This window comes from Enhydra lutris, unplaced genomic scaffold (genome assembly GCF_002288905.1).
Source record: "Enhydra lutris kenyoni isolate GAN:26980312 unplaced genomic scaffold, ASM228890v2 scaffoldscaffold73, whole genome shotgun sequence".
NCBI classification, from domain to species: Eukaryota; Metazoa; Chordata; class Mammalia; order Carnivora; family Mustelidae; genus Enhydra; species Enhydra lutris.
The window spans coordinates 2674033-2689887 of NW_019154157.1; the positions used below are offsets into that span (position 1 = coordinate 2674033).

The 15855-nt window shown below is 50.6% G+C and overlaps 1 protein-coding gene across 5 annotated transcripts; it reads left to right on the forward strand.

Annotated features, from left to right (window-relative positions):
- Positions 1–1182: 1182 nt before the first annotated feature.
- Positions 1183–15490, forward strand: LOC111160047 (SEC14-like protein 4). 5 transcript variants are annotated; one of them, XM_022522845.1, is made up of 12 exons: positions 1183–1274; positions 4842–4917; positions 9127–9170; positions 9474–9533; positions 9666–9854; positions 11119–11214; positions 11522–11582; positions 12531–12614; positions 12954–13060; positions 13138–13277; positions 13369–13538; positions 14660–15490. In XM_022522845.1, the coding sequence occupies exons 1-12, from the start codon at positions 1221–1223 to the stop codon at positions 14770–14772; spliced, it is 1194 nt and encodes a 397-aa protein (XP_022378553.1). In that variant the 5' UTR covers positions 1183–1220; the 3' UTR covers positions 14773–15490. The 5 variants fall into 5 exon arrangements, with proteins under 5 accessions (XP_022378553.1, XP_022378549.1, XP_022378554.1 ...); XM_022522841.1 differs by having other exon boundaries at positions 13369–14723; XM_022522846.1 differs by lacking the exons at positions 9474–9533; positions 9666–9854.
- Positions 15491–15855: the final 365 nt, after the last annotated feature.

Sequence of the window (15855 nt, forward strand, 5' to 3'; positions counted from 1 at the left end):
TATTTATTTATCCCAATATATCAAAAAAATTCCTGCAACATGTAATCAATATAAGAAATTAATTAATTAACGAAGTATTTCATTTGGGGGGGTATCACGTCTTCAAAATTTGGCATGTAAGAGCTCATCTCTGTTTGCGCTAGTGACAAGCCGCAGTCCCAATACTTAACAGCCACAGTGGCTCGTGGCCACCAGATTGGTCCGCACAGGTCTGGAATTTGGTTCAACCCAGAGGGAGGGGCAGAGGGGGAAGTGTTCTGATGGCCTGATTTATCTCTACCTGCACCTTCAACTTCCACCTGCTCCTCTTGACAATTCCTGCCCTGCCAACCTGTGTTTTTCTCACCTTTCTCAGTGACCTCTACTTGGTTCCTGGATGCCATGTTGGCCACCTGTGTCAGTCACCCACCACCCGTGGCCTTCTGACTCCACCCAGGGCTTCCAGGCTATAGATCCTACCCAGGGGCTCACCAGGGGGCCATCCCAGAATTTCCACCTCTGCAGCTCCCTGCTCTGGAGAAAGTATCAATAATAATAGTAATTATAAAACAGTATTCCTAACATTGCATACTGACTGGGTGTGGAATGCCAGACTAATCCGTGGCAGATCTTCTTACATAATCCTCCTGACCGTCTTGGGACTGGAACCATCTTGCCCATAAAGGCTCCTATCAGTCAGGGAGCACAGAAGGGGGTGGGGGGCGGTGTGCACGGCACAGCCTACAGTCAAGGCCAGGGGAGGGAGGTTGGGGTCCCATGGGCCGAAACTCCTGAGGATCACCTAGAGGGTTGAGACGGGTTTATGAAAAGTTCCTCCATTTTGCTGGGAAAGAGGATCTAGGTGTGTTCCCCACAACTTGCCCACATCTCCTTTATGACCCCCTCCCGTCCCCTGCCACGCAGGAACCTGTAGGATTCCCTGGGATGAGGATGCTTGCAGATAGCAGCGTCTGCTGCCCTCCCCTCGAGTGAGCGTTCCGGGTCCCCTCGGGTGCGGGTCACCACCCTGCGCGCTGTAGGGTGCGTCCTAGCCACCGCCAGCAAAACACCCGGAGCGGAAGCGAGAACCAGCGGGGCGGGGCAGGGCTGGCGCTCTCCCGTTGGGGCGGGGCCAACATCTTCTCGCGGGACGAAACCAGGCAGCTGCAGCGAGGCCAGGCGGCGGGCCCGCAGCCTCCTGGCACGCTTGCGCCCCTCGACCCCTGAGCCCGCCGGGCATCATGAGCGGCCGAGTCGGGGACCTGAGCCCCCAGCAGCAGGAGGCGCTGGCCAGGGTAAGGGGGCTTCACGGGTGGGAGGCTTGGGGAGGAAGGAGCTGCTGGACGCTGCCCACGCGGGGTGGAGCCCCCCCTTGTTTAGATGGAAAAGGGACCCTTCAGGGCATCTTTGGGTCCAGCTCACCGTGCCCCTGGGCACAGTGGCTGAGGCAGACGTATACGAGACACGGGACTTGAGCACTTCTCCAGGCTACACTGGGGCTGAATCCAGCTTTCCACTCCTGACCCCTCCAGACCACAGAGTCTCGGCCCTTGTCCCCTGGTTGTGGGGGTAGGGTAGTGCTGCCATCCCTCTAGGCAGCCTTGGGCAGACAGACCAGCAGGTCTCCTGCTCTGATTGTGACATTTGTTTGTTTGGCTTCTCTTTGTGGTTTTTGGACTCCCGGGGGCCCAAGCCTTCTCCCTGTTGTCAGTGTTTCTGTTAAAGGGGAATGGAGGGGGTTTGGTGACACTCCTTCCAGCTGCAGCTGAGAGTGTCACGCCCTGGGGAAAGGAGAGCATATTCTGGTCTCAGGGGCCACAGCATTAATTTGATTTGGAGATGGCTGGGCCTGGAAACTGTGACTTCAGGTTAGGGGAGGGAGGTGACAGCTCTGGCTCACACTTTGGGCCCATGAAGGGCAGGTTTCGGGCTTGTGGAGAATGGTTTCTTTTGTGGCTCCTACCTGGGAAGGGTACTCTAGGAGGAGTGAGGACCCCTGATGAAGGAGGGGGACCCTGGATCAATTCTTAGTGAAGGAGAGAAGGGTCCAGGTGAAGAGTGAGGGGCCCTGGGTGAATTCCCAAGTAAAGGAGGAGTTTCCAGGAGCAATGGGTCCTGAGCTGAAGGAGGAGTCCCCAAGCGAAGGAGGAGAGGGAGTCCCCTGTTTAGCCGTCTCTCTACCCACTGGCAAAGGCCTCAGGGGAGCCCTGAATGCTAGGCTCATGGGAGGGACTGGACACCTGGCCTTTGGGGGTGAATTATGACGGAGATGCTTGTGGGTCAAAGAGCCTTAAACAATGTAAAAAGAGTTTATTATGATTTTTTCCCATTATTTAAAAGAAATGAATGCTAGTTGTTTTAAAAATTAGGGAAAAAGAAGAAAGTAGGAAAAAGAAGAAGTCACCCATGGTCCCAGAGGTCTAGACAACCACTCCTAGGAGCATTTCCTTCTAGTTTTTTCCGAAGCCTAGTTTCACCACCTGTGGTCACGCTGCCAGAGGCTGCCTTCTCCATAAGCCATCATTGTTAAGATAGTTTTTCCTTTGGCGCACCTGGATGGCTCAGTGGGTTAAAGTCTCTGCCTTCGGCTTGGCTCATGGTCTCAGAGTCCTGGGATTGAGCCCCATGTCGGGCTCTCTGCTTGGTGGGGAGCCTGCTTCCTCCTCTCTCTCTGCCTGCCTGTCTGCCAACTTGTGATCTTTGTCAAATAAATAAATAAAATCTTAAAAAAAAAAAACAACAGCAAAAAAAACTATGAGATAATAAATATATATAAAAAAAAAAAGATAGTTTTTCCTTCAAGTTACTCCAGACCCTTCCCAGCACCTGCTTGTGGCTTTCTGTTTTTTTGTTTGTTTTTTAAGTTTTTTTTATTTATTTGACAAAGAGAGACAGAGCGAGAGAGGGAACACAAGCAGGAGGAGTGGGAGAGGGAGAACTCGACTCCCCGCTGAGCAAGGAGCCTGATATGGGGCTGGATCCCAGGACCCTGAGCCAAAGGCAGATGCTTAACGACTGAGCCACCCAGGCGCCCTGTGGCTTTCTGTTTTACTTGATGTGCGTTCCAAGGATGGGGTGGCTTTGAGAGTGGAAGATGTGGACTCCTCATGACCTCTAAGCTTCCTCACTCTGTCCCTGGAAGACCCTCCAACACCCCAGTCTCCGTTCCCTCCTCCAAGAAGCAGCGATGTGATGTGACTTTTTCTCCTCCTGCCTCAGGGCACATCCTGGCATTCAAAGGAGGGACTCTGGTAACCTGGAGGGACTGAGGGGTGCAGAGTTATTGTTCCTCAGTTATTGTTATGTCCTCACTCTCCCTAAAAAACTTCCTCAGGAGCCCAGAGGCTGCACCTGATCCATGTGCCTTGTGGGGACTGGGGACTCGGGGTGGTGATGAGAGCTGGTGCTCTTGCTTACGTTACTTGTTAACACTGGAGATGTTTCATCTTATTATTTGTTTTTCATCATGTGAGCAATACATGAACACTTTCTTGTTTTTTTTTTTTATTTTTAAAATTTGTTTAAAAAGATTTTATTTATTTATTTGACAGAGAAAGAGGTCACAAATAGGCAGAGTGGCAGGCAGAGAGATTGGGGGGAAGCAGGCTCCCCGCAGAGCAGAGAGCCCCATGCGGGGCTTGATCCCACAACCCTGGGATCATGACCCAAGCCAAAGGCAGATGTTCAACTGACCAAGCCACCCAGGCGCCCCCAAACATACTCTTATTTTAAACATGATCCATAAAGCTAAAGGAGGATTGGTGGACGGCTGTCAAGATAGCTTCCTATGGCTTTGCTAGCACTGGCTTCTAATCCTAAAGTTCCAATCACAGGTTCCCCTGCAAAGCCACCCCTCCAGGGCTTGCCTTCAGCTCCCTTAGTTCCCATGAAAGTGTAGCCTCCTCTCTGTCCCAGACCTGAGCCCCAGTCCCATACCCAGACATTAAACTCTGCCAGTAGGCAGAGGCTCCCATCAGCAGGTTAGTCCCTCTCTTTCCCCAGCCTTGATAGGACTTGATGAGGCATCCCCTGCTTCTCTTGCAGCTCTTCCCTGCTGACCTTTGCCTGGGGCTGTTTCCACAAAGACTCCACTGCCCAGAGCTCTGGGCAATCCACATTTTGCAGAATGCCCACATTTTCTGGCACCGGCTACAAGCCAGGACTGCTGCTAAGTGCTTTGCCTGTACACACTCCTACGATTGGCACAAGTTCATCTTTATCCCACTTCACAGATTAAGAAACTGAGGCTCAGAGTGGTTAAGTAACTTGCTTCCAGATCTAGACCCTCAAGATACAGTATCAAGGGCAAGGTTCCTAAATTCTTCTCATTTGCCTACATCCGATTCACCAGGGATCTTTGTCAAAATAGAGAAAGCAGGGCGCCTGGGTGGCTCAGTGGGTTAAGCCGCTGCCTTCGGCTCAGGTCATGATCTCAGGGTCCTGGGATCGAGTCCCGCATCGGGCTCTCTGCTCAGCAGGGAGCCTGCTTCCCTCTCTCTCTCTCTCTCTCTGCCTGCCTCTCTGTCTACTTGTGATCTCTCTCTGTCAAATAAATAAATAAAAAATCTTTAAAAAAAAAAAAATAGAGAAAGCAGGGCCCCACCTCAGTCCTGTAGAATGAGGATCTTAGGGAGAAAGAGAACCCCCAGAATTTGAGAAGGACCCAACTCTTCCTGCCATGGCAGGCTGAGGGGTGCTCCATTCCCGGGCGGCGGTCAGCAGCTGCCGCTAACTGTGTGGTCCCCACCCTGCAGAGTCCCTGGGTAGGACTGATTGACAGACTGAGTTCGGAAAGTGTCGTGGTGGGGTTGGGAGCCCAGGGGGTCACGGGAGCCTCTTTGACCATTATATCTCCCCCTCAGTTCCGGGACAACCTCCAGGACCTGCTGCCCACCCTGCCCAATGCTGATGAGTACTTTTTCCTGCGCTGGCTCCGAGGTGAGGCTGGCAGGACCGGGGGTGGGTGTGGGAAAAAGGGAGAGAAGGAAGAAGGGGTTCAGGAAAGCGGGTGCAACTTTGGGAGACAGTGCTACCGAGTGGGAAACGTAGGCTCTGGAATCATCCTGCTTTGGGTAGAACCTGAGTTCCCCTCCAAATTGGCATGGCACAAAAACCCCATTGAGCCTCAGTTTCTTCATCTGTAAATGGGATGGGAACACCTCCCCAAGGATTGCTGTGAGCACTAAATGAGAGACTGTAGCACCTGGCACTGGTGGGCATATGGTCGAGGTGAGGTTAGAGTTCACACTTGGGAGGTTCTCAGGATGACGGGCCCAGCCAGGCCTGGAGTCAGATAGTCCCAAATATACTCTTCAGGACTTGCCTGCAGGTCTATCTGCAGTTCCTTGAAGGGAGGGCTGTGTCGTCCCCTGAGGGAAATTGGCTGCTGAGCAGGTGCCCAGCAAACACTTCAGGAAGTGGGTGCGATTAAAAGTAGAGAAGGAGTTTCTTCCAGGAATTGCCACAGGAGTGTAAAATTAGAGAAACAGAAACCTACGGGGAGAATTCATTTCAATTCAACACACCCCATGGAATGGATTCTGAACTTGAACCAGGATTCTGAACTTGAACCAGAAGGTTGAAATCAGGCTGGAAAGTACATACACAATGAGGTGATGATGCCAGCCTTGGAATTGGGCAAACCTGTGATTGAATCCCAACTCCGCTGTGCTGACAGCGGACTCATTGTCTCTCGGCCTTGCTTTTCTCTTCTGAGTAATGGGTACAATATTGGTCTCCCAACTTCCAGATGCTGTGAGTCAGACATGAGGTCATGGGCAAGCACAGCGCCTACACCGAGGAAGCCCTCCCTTCTGTTCTGTTTGTTCTATTTGATTCTATTTTTTAATTATTTTAATTAATTATTATTTTCTACAAACTTTATTTTTTAGAATGGCTTTAGGTTTACAGAGCATTGTGAAGGTAATACAGGAAGTCCCCACACACACTGCACCCAGTTTCCCCTATCATGAACGTTTTCATTCCTATGGTACATCTGTTACAATTCATGAACCAACGCTGATACATTATTATTAACTAAAATCCCTACTTTGTTCAGGTCACCTTAGTTCCTCTGTTCCAGGAGCATATCCAGGATGCCATGTTACATTTAGTTGTCATCTCCCTAGGCTCTCTTGGCTGTGGCAGGTTTTATTCTGTTTTTTTTTTTTTTTTTTTTTTTGGTGTGTGTGTGTTTTATTAAAGATTATTTATTTATTTATTTATTTGTCAGATAGAGAGAGAGAGAGAGAGCGCATGCGCCAGCAGGGGGAACAGCAGGCAGAGGGAGGAGCAGGTTCCTCGCTGAGCAAGGAGCCCATATGGGACTCCATCCCAGGACCCTGGGATCATGACCTGAGCTGAAGGCAGATGCTTAACCAACTGAGCCACCCAGGTGTCCCTTCCATTATGCTTTAAAAAAAAAAAAAAAAGATTTTTATTTATTTGACAGACAGAGATCACAGGTAGGCAGAGAGACAGAGAGAGAGGGAAGCAGGCTTCCTGCTGAGCAGAGAGTCTGATGCAGGGCTCAATCCCAGGACCCTGGGACCATGACCCAAGCTGAAGGCAGAGGCTTAAATCCACTGAGCCACCCAGGTGCCCCCCATTACGCTTTTAACAAGTCATGTCCATGTAATTCTCCTGGGCTAAAGAAGGAGTGAGGACAGTAGATTTCTTGAAGCCCCATCAGACCTCTCTCCTCCTTTGGAGTCTTTCTGGATTTAAAAACCAACTTTTCCAGTCCCTGGTGCGTCATTGAGAAAGGAGTGAAGTCACAGACACTGTAGGCTGCTGGGTCATGGCAAAGGAGAAGGATCTAAGGTTGGGAGAGAGGAGACAGGGTGTCCTGATGCCTCCCACTTTCTGCTGAGGCAGACCAGCTGACATAGCCCCGTCCCCTTCAACTTTACCTCCGTAGCTGCCCTCCCTGCCTCACTAGCTCAACACCTGGGCAGCTGGGAGGGTGATCTCTGGGGCTGAACTTGGAGTCTCTCGGCTCAGGCCAGATGCAGAAGGGCTCACCGTGACCTTCCTTCAAGTCCCTTCACGTTTTGTTTTGTTTCCATCCTATGACTGCGTATCTCTGCCACTCGGATGCCAGCTCCATGATGGCAGGGTCCGTGCCTGCCCCATACTTCCAGCCTGGCACGTAGTAGCTGCTACTAAAAAAGCTATGAGTGCCCATCAATAGTGCCCAAACCACTTTCTGTAGAACAAGAAACCACCCTGGTTCTCAGTAGGAAATCTCCTATACACCAGAGTTATTTTTTTTAGAAGCCAATAAAAGAACATTATAGACAGTTATGCACAAACAAATTTGAAAATCTCAATAAAATCTGTGCATTCCTTAGAATACACATATAAGGCCAAAACCCAGCAAGAAGAAGATAGAAACCTCCAAGACCAGTAAATATTAAAGACATATAAATGGTACTAAAAAGCTTCCCTCCTTCCAAAACCCAGACCCCAGTGGCTTTACAGATGAATTTCCCCAAAGTTTTAAGATTAGCTGATACCTGGTTTTACAAATTGTTGGAGCTGCTTTAAAATATATATAAAAAAGTGAAAGTTACTTTATGAGGCTTGGGTTAGTTTGATTGCAAAATTAGGTCAGGATAATAAAAGAAAATTCTAGGCTTGTTACACTTGTTAATGTAGGTGTAAGGAAATCTAAGGGAAACATTACATAAAAGAATACAATAAGGTATTTAAATTACACAGCATGATCAGTGGGAGTTTATTTTAGGTACGCAGGAAGAATTCAACATCAGGCAATCTATCAAAGTCATTGAACACATTTATAGAATTAAAAATGAGAAAGTATGTGGCTATCTCAATGCAGGAAAAGCATTTGAAAAGGCTCATCTCCTATTTATAAGATAAAAACAAAATAAAAATTTCTTAGCAAACTAGAAATCGAAGGAAATTTCCTTGGCTTGGCTTGTTAATGGTTATGCAACAAACACCTTACAATACGTGTTGCCAGTTAAGAAGTTTTAGATGCATTTTCTTTAAAGTCAGGAACAAGGAAAGGATGATGTCAAGCAGCGTCATAGTTTAAACAGAACTAGAGATCCTTGCCAACATTATAAGGAAAGAAAAAAGTAATCTAGTCTATAGAGACTAGAAAGGAAGAGTTAAATTTTTTTTCCAAGTTTAGAACATTCATTTCTAAAATAAAGCATCACATTTTTAATTAAAGTGAACTTATATCTTCAAAATAAGTAACCACAACAATAGTTAACAATTTACTAAGAAGTTCTTGGGAACCAGAAGATATTATTCCTGTTTGACAGATTAAGAAACTAAGACTTAGAGAAGGTAGGTGAATTGCTCAAAGTTGCACAGCAACTAAAAGGACAAAACTAAAATTCAAACCCAAGTCTGTTTGACTCCAAAGCCTATGCTCCTCACTACCCCTAACACCGAGGGGGTTTGTGTGACTACGGGGACATCAAATATTACAGGCCAGATCAGCCTCTGGGCCGAAAAGTTTACAAAGGCTTGGATACTGAAATCAAGGACTTCCAAAGTCTTCTAGAGGATTAAAGATCCTTGCTTTTTATTTTATTTTTTTTTAAAGATTTTATTTACTTATTTGTTAGAGAGAGAGAGAGAGAGGGCGAGCGAGAGAGAACAGGAAGATGGAGGCAGAGGGAGAAGCAGGCTCCCTGCCGAGCAAGGAGCCCGATGTGGGACCCGATCCCAGGACACTGGGATCATGACCTGAGCCGAAGGCAGCCGCTTAACCAACTGAGCCACCCAGGCGTCCCAAAGATCCTTGCTTTTTAAAAACGTCCGGAGGTGCCTGGGTGGCTTAGTTAGTTGGTTGGGAGGCCAACTCTTGACTTCAGCTCAGGTCACAATCGGGGTTTTGAGATAGTGGGGAGTCTGCTTGAGAGTCTCTCTCTCTCCCTCACCCCCCCACCCCCGTGCTCCCTCTCTTTCCCTCTCTCTCTTTCTTTCTCCAAAATAAATAAATACATATCTTTTTAAAAAATAAAATGGTAAAAATATGTCCAGACCCCCCAATATATTCTGGTGTGTCATGGAAGGCTCAGGCTCCGTGTTTCCTCCTGAGTCTTCAAAGAACTGTGAGTTCTAGACCCAGCCTCAAGCTTTCTCTTACCTTGGCTCTTTTTGCAGCTCAGAACTTTGACCTGCAGAAATCTGAGGACATGCTCCGGAAGGTGAGGCCCCATTCTCATGAGTCTCCTGCCTCCCACACACTGGACCCCAGGGATCAGTAACAAAGAGAATAGGAACCCATGCCCTGTCCTGTTCTTGCGTGTTTCCTCCCTTCCTCCTTTGATCCCTTTCTGCATCAGATCTGGATCCCCCACAGCCCTCTTCCTGGCATTGCCATCTCCAGTTCTAGGTCAGTAGAGCCTGGGGTCTTGGGGGCTGTAGGCAGAGGGACCTCGCCTAATACCCACAGCTGTATTCAAGGCCTTTGTGGTAGGCAGTCTTCAGGTCCCGCCATTTCTCCATAGCACATGGAGTTCAGAAAGCAACAGGACCTGGACAACATCCTTTCGTGGAAGCCCTCAGAGGTGAGCCTCATGCAGCATCCCCCCCAAGACCATCAGATACCCCTCATACCCCTTCCCCAACATCCAGCCTTCTGATGGCTGATAGGCTGGTTTGAGTCAGGACCTCACACCCACCCCCAACCCCGTGCCCAGGTGATCCAACTGTACGACTCTGGTGGTCTGAGTGGCTATGACTACGAAGGCTGCCCCGTGTGGTTCGACATCATTGGGAACCTTGACCCCAAGGGTCTTCTCCTGTCAGCCTCCAAGCAGGAGCTTATCCGGAAGCGCATCAGGGTCTGTGAGCTGCTTTTGCGGGAGTGTGAGCTGCAGAGTCAGAAGGTAAGTGACTGGGTCCAGGATGGGAAGCACATGGAGGGCCTGATCTGTCTAATGGGAGGCACCAAGACCAGGTAGGAGAGGCATACTGCCTCTGCATCTCCCCAGGCCTCAGCACTCTGGGCTTTGGTGGGACGTGGCTTCCCTCGCAGTCACCCATCTGTGAGTATCTAATGTGTGTGTGGCACTCGCTGCTGGCACGTGCCAAGGATCACCAAAGGCCCTTCCCCTCTGACCTTGGATGAGAGGTTGACCTTGAGTGCAGTGAACACTCTGGCTTTGTTCCCTGAGAACCCTGGGAACAGTGGTTGGTCAGCTTTGCTTATGGAAAAGATGTGCCTAGTTGGAAACTGTGTAACTATAACATGATGGAGGAGCCATTGCTGTGGGCTAGTGACTCTTGAGACTTGGCACATTGCCGTGGGTCCCTAGAAGCTAATATGGAATTGCTACCAAAGAAACAAAAAATTGAGTCCTGTGGGGCATAGGGCTTCCAAGTCAGGAGGACCCACACCAGTCTGTACAGATCTTCTCTTTGCCCTGACTCTGTACTTCCTGGTCCATACCCTTCAGAACGAATCTATTGCCAAGTGTGGTCTGTTGGCTTTGTGAGTCTAAGTGTCTCCATGAGCCTAAGAGGACCCTGGGTGGGGGAGCTCCTATGTTACTTCGGGATGACCTGCCTGATGGCGAGGACAGGACTTGTGTCTCCAGTGTCTGTCATGGTGCTGGACACCAAGGAGCCCTTGGCACAGAGATCTGTGACATTAACCGGGCAAAAGCATGTGTCAGGCCCTGGGCTCTTTGGGAGTTATCTCACTGAATTGTCCTAGAAATTCTTTCAGAACGTGGAATTATTCCCACTTCCCAGAAGGAGAAAATAAGGCTCAGAACAGTTAAAAACCCACCCAAGGCTACAGAACCTACCAGCAGTATAGCTCTGGTTTGACACACCTTGGGACTACAGACGCTGGCTGACCCGGCGTACTGTTGTTCAGGGAGAGGCCCGATGGGCAACGAATGAGGTCTTTAATTCTACTGTTAACTAATTCCAGGCATTCGTGTTGAGCAAACAGTGTGATAAGGAACCACTGTGCCAGAGCTCAGAATGCAGCATTTTCTTAGCCCCTAGGTGGGCTCAATCTGTTTGAAAAACACTGTGGGCAGTTGCGGGCAGGGGTAGCAGGAAGGTGGAAGCTGTACAGGGTCTCCCTGGCCGGGACCTTCTGGCCAGAGTTGTCTTTTATCTCTGTGTCGTCCCATGTAGTTGGGCAGGAAGATTGAGACGGTGCTGATGGTGTTTGACATGGAGGGGCTCAGCCTGAAACACCTGTGGAAACCAGCTGTAGAGGTCTACCAGCAGGTGAGGTAGGCAGCTGGCTCCAGGCCAATAGGGAGCTGGGCTGTCCACACCAGCTTCCAGTCCATGGAGGAGGGATAACCCCCCCACCGCAGGGGCCCCCAGAGCAGCCAGTGAGGGTCTGGGGTCCCCCACTTCCAAGGACAAAGAGGAGCATGAGTATTACAGGGGATGAAGATATCTCCTGGGGAAGGTGGGTGGCCAGGGTGTGGCGGTGGCAGGGTCTCCTGTCTCAACAGCATTAAAGGCCACCAAATCCAGGTATAGAATGTGTTGAAGCATGACCTTGACCAGACTTGTCTTGCCACAGTTTTTTGCCATCCTGGAAGCAAATTATCCTGAGACGATAAAGAATTTAATTGTCATTCGTGGTGAGTCCATGATGGGGATGACCCCTGGGGGAGGAGAAGGGAAAGGGGGGAATCAGTGGGTAAATCACCCAGTTTAGGTTTCTCAAACCATCCTTTGTGAAGATCAGGGGGTTTTTGTTTGTTTTTTTGTTTTTTTAGTCAGTCCTTCATAGACTGATACTTTCGGAGTATATAGAATCTGCTCTGATAGGTTGCAGCAAATGTCAAATAAGTTCTAAGTTTCTAAATGTAAATGGGTGTTTTCTTTATTTTTCTCAGTGTGGAATGGTAACAGATCGTTCAAGGACCACACTGGCTGGTAGATATGTTTGGAGTGGGAATGGTCCCTCTCTGTGACGGTTGTACAGTGAGGGGCCCAGCATGTGTGCTCTGGGGTCAAATGATCTGCTTTCCAATTTGACTAGCTCTGTGATTGTGAGCAAGTCTACTTAACCTTACTAAGCCTCAGTTTTTCCAGTCTGTAAAATAGGGATGCAATGACAACATCCCGTAAGACAGCCATGAGGTTAAATGAGACAGTCTGTGGAGGAGCAGCCCACAGAAAGTGTCCAGTCAGTGTGAGCAGTTCAGGTGGGACGTGAGGTCAAATGCAGATGCTCCATCTACTTGCACCCAAGAAAATTCCGAGGCAACTTGGGAAACGTGTGAGTGTGGACAGGAAGAGGCACTATTGGGAAATCTACATTACTGACACCCTACAACTGGGTGGGGGAGGCAACCATTTATTGAGAGCCAGGCACTCTGTCATGTGTTATGCATACATAGTTTAATTTATCTCCATTTTATAGTTAACAGCACTAAGACTCAGAGAGGGTGAGTAACTAGCTGATGGTCACACAGCAGGCAGTAGTAGAGTCTAGATCAATCCAATTCAGCCCAGGGCCCTGGCCGTGACTATACCTCTAGTCCTCTCTAGACAGCTTCCCAAGGGAGTTTCATGTGTTTCAGCCCCCAAGCTGTTCCCCGTGGCCTTCAACTTGGTCAAATTTTTCATGAGTAAGGAAACGCAAAGGAAGATAGTGATTCTGGGAGGTGAGTGACTTGGTCTCCTGGCTGTGCCCATCTCTGCCTGGGCAAACAGAGGTCAATGTGAAAGGTCCCATTTCTCCCTGCCTCATCCTCTTTAATCAGGCACTGACCTTGGCCTGAATTCACACCCACCTTTGCACACTCTAATGAAGCTTCAGGTCCTGGACCCCAGCCTGGGTGGCCACATAAAGCATTTGGGTGCTTTTAGGAGTAGGGGCTCAGAGGAGTGAGCTAAGGGAACATCAGCTTTCCTCCCTGGGTGTGGCCTCTCTGCCCTCTGTTGAGCCTCCCTGAGCCCCCCATTGTCCCCTACTGCCCGCCACCACCTTGCTCCCCCCCCAGGCAACTGGAAGCAGGAGCTGCCAAAGTTCGTCAGCCCTGACCAGCTGCCCGTGGAGTTTGGGGGGACCATGACTGACCCTGATGGCAACCCCAAGTGCCTGACCAAGGTACAGGGTGCTCAGAGGATGGGGAATGAGGGGTTATGACCACGGTGTAGTGCTCGCTCACCAGCCTTCACCCACAGATCAAATACGGGGGCGATGTGCCCAAGAGCTACTACCTGCGTAACCAGGTGAAGACACAATATGAGCACACGGTGACTGTGGCCAGAGGCTCCTTCATGCAGGTGGAGAACGAAATCCTGTTCCCAGGCTGTGTGCTCAGGTAGGGATGGCGGCCACGTCACCCCTGGGCACAGCTGGGAGGGGCCTGGAGCCCAGGCAGGTGGTCATCTGTGGGGCCCTGTCCCCTGCAGGTGGCAGTTCGCATCAGAAGGGGCAGACATCGGCTTTGGGGTTTTCCTGAAGACCAAGATGAGTGAGCAGAAGCAGGAAGGGGACATGGTGGAGGTGTTGCCCATCCAACGCTGCAAAGCCCATGTGGTCCCTGAGGACGGGAGCCTCACCTGCCTCAAGGCCGGCGTCTGTAAGAGCTGTAGGATTCACTGGAGTCGCCTTCCTCCTTATGGCCGAGAAATGAGCCTCTTGCCTAGGCTGTCCCGCTTGCCCTCTTTTTCCTGCTCTCGGGGAGGGGGAGGGAGTCTCTGCAAGTTACTAGATCCGGTAGCGGCTGGGGGAACTGGCTTCAGGATGCTAGGTCTGGGGAGTAGCCCCTGGGTATGGGTAACAGGGCAGAGAGGCATTTTAGAGAGTGGGATTCACAGCCTGAAGCCCCAGACTCAGCTCCTGGGAACTCCTTACACAGCACTCAACAGGCTGAGAGACAGGTAAATAAACGTGGGCTACCCTCTAGGGGTCCCCGGCTGCCCAGGGGCATAGGCAGGTCCTTGTGGGAATCCCAAAGAGAGGATTCCTCCATGTGCTTATCCTTCATTCTCAGGCCATCCAAGATAGATGCAATTAAGTTTGTCTCTCCAGAAGCCGCACTCCCTAGGGACAGCACTGACCTGCCTCTCTTGGGAACAGAGCTAGGAGAAGGGAAACCCAGAGTTGAGGAGCATGAGGTTTACTAATGCTCTGGTTAACACGTATCTAGTTCACCTTTGTGGAGAGGGAGAATCAGAAAGGTGGAAACCCAGAAATTTGGATGACTCATCACATCCCAGAGTTCCCTTTGCACCTTGGCATCGAAGGGAATGCCTTCTTTGAAAGGCACGAAGGGAAAGCGGCTTGTGGAGCTCAGCCCTTTCCCCTGGGGAGAGCAGGGCTCCTCTCTCGGTTGGAGCATCAGGATAAGGGAATCCTGGTCCTTCCCTTCCTTGCTCTGTACTCATTGGGAAGTCCTCTCCACCTCTGTAGCCTCAGCTTCCTTATCCTGAAAATGGGGATGATAGTATTCCATGGGGCTGCTTTGAGGGTTTGGAAAGCCGGGAGCGCCAATGGGACGCCTGACACATAGACGGGGCTGCCGGATGCTGGTGGTTATTCCTTTCATTAGCCCAAGGCGATGGCTTAGGCAGTGGGCGCTGGGAGCGGGGCAGTGGCCAACCCTCTGGCACCACCTGCAGTCCTGGGCCCCTTGCCAAGGGCACTACGCATGCAAATATGTCAGGTTGGCTTTGCGGGATGACTTCTCCACCCTTGCAGATATCCTGCACTTTGACAACACCTATAGCCTGATGCACGCCAAGAAGGTCAGCTACACTGTGGAGGTGCTGCTCCCAGACAAGGCCTCCGAGGAGAAGCTTCAGGGTCTCTAGGCGAGGAGACCATCCCCAGCGCAGTGAAGACCCAGGCTGCCTCTGTGCCTGTGCTTTTCAACCCCATAGCACTCCCTCCCTGTCCCTGCCCTCCCAGGCACAGGGGCAGAGCAGGAAGGGGACACCCAGTCCATCGGCCACACTGAGGATTCAGACAGGCTCCTGATCCCCTGTTTGCGGAGACCAAGGACACTAGTCCCGGGACTCACCAACACCTAGCAATCTGGCCTGGGAGCATGTGCCTGTGCCCCGGGCCATGCAGGGAGAGCAAAGCATCAAATCTGAAAGAGCAAGGACGCCCCTGTCTCTGTACCTGGGGACTCAGTGGGTGGGGATAGGGGCAGCTGGAGGTGGCCTGGTGAAAGGATGGAGCCAGCTAAGTGATAAAGTGGAGGGTCTTGGTTCTGGGAGGGCACCAAGGCCCTTTAGACTTGCCCTCCTGCCTTTGGAGGGAAGATCAGGAATGGAGCATGAGGCCCAGCAGGGATAACCATGGCGAGGACGAGCCAATCCCGGTCACCCAGAGTTAGATGGGTGAAGACTGAGTCTATCAGAATTCTCAGTGACCCTGGCCTCCCTCTCACCACCTGCCATGATCCAGCTGATATTCAGCTTGGGTTCTTTTTGGCTCTGAGGAAGGACCAGGACCATAGCAGAGCTGGAGGGCCATGGAACATGCTGGAATAAAGTAGAATGTGCTGAGTTAGAGCTGCCAGTCCCAGCGTGCTTATCCTAGACTCTCATTTGCTTCTTGGAGAACCGTCGAGTTTTCTTCCATCTTTGTGTCTCACTAGAGGGACAGCTAAGGGTTGTCTGTCAACAGCCCACTACCCCGCCCCAAATGCGACTCTGTAGCTGGCTGGTGATGGCTGGTGATGGCTCCCACATCCCACAGTCAGGATCATCGTGTGCTTGAATGAGCATCCAGAATGAACCAGCGCAGCCGCTGAGTGGTCAGATGTCCCTGTTAAAGGGGTCCTTGGTGCAAAGGATTAGCATCGTGGCTGCCAAGATATTTACCAGAGGCAGGAAGCCTCAGCTAACACCAACATCCAGGTGCTCTGCAAACAAGAAGCCGGCTTG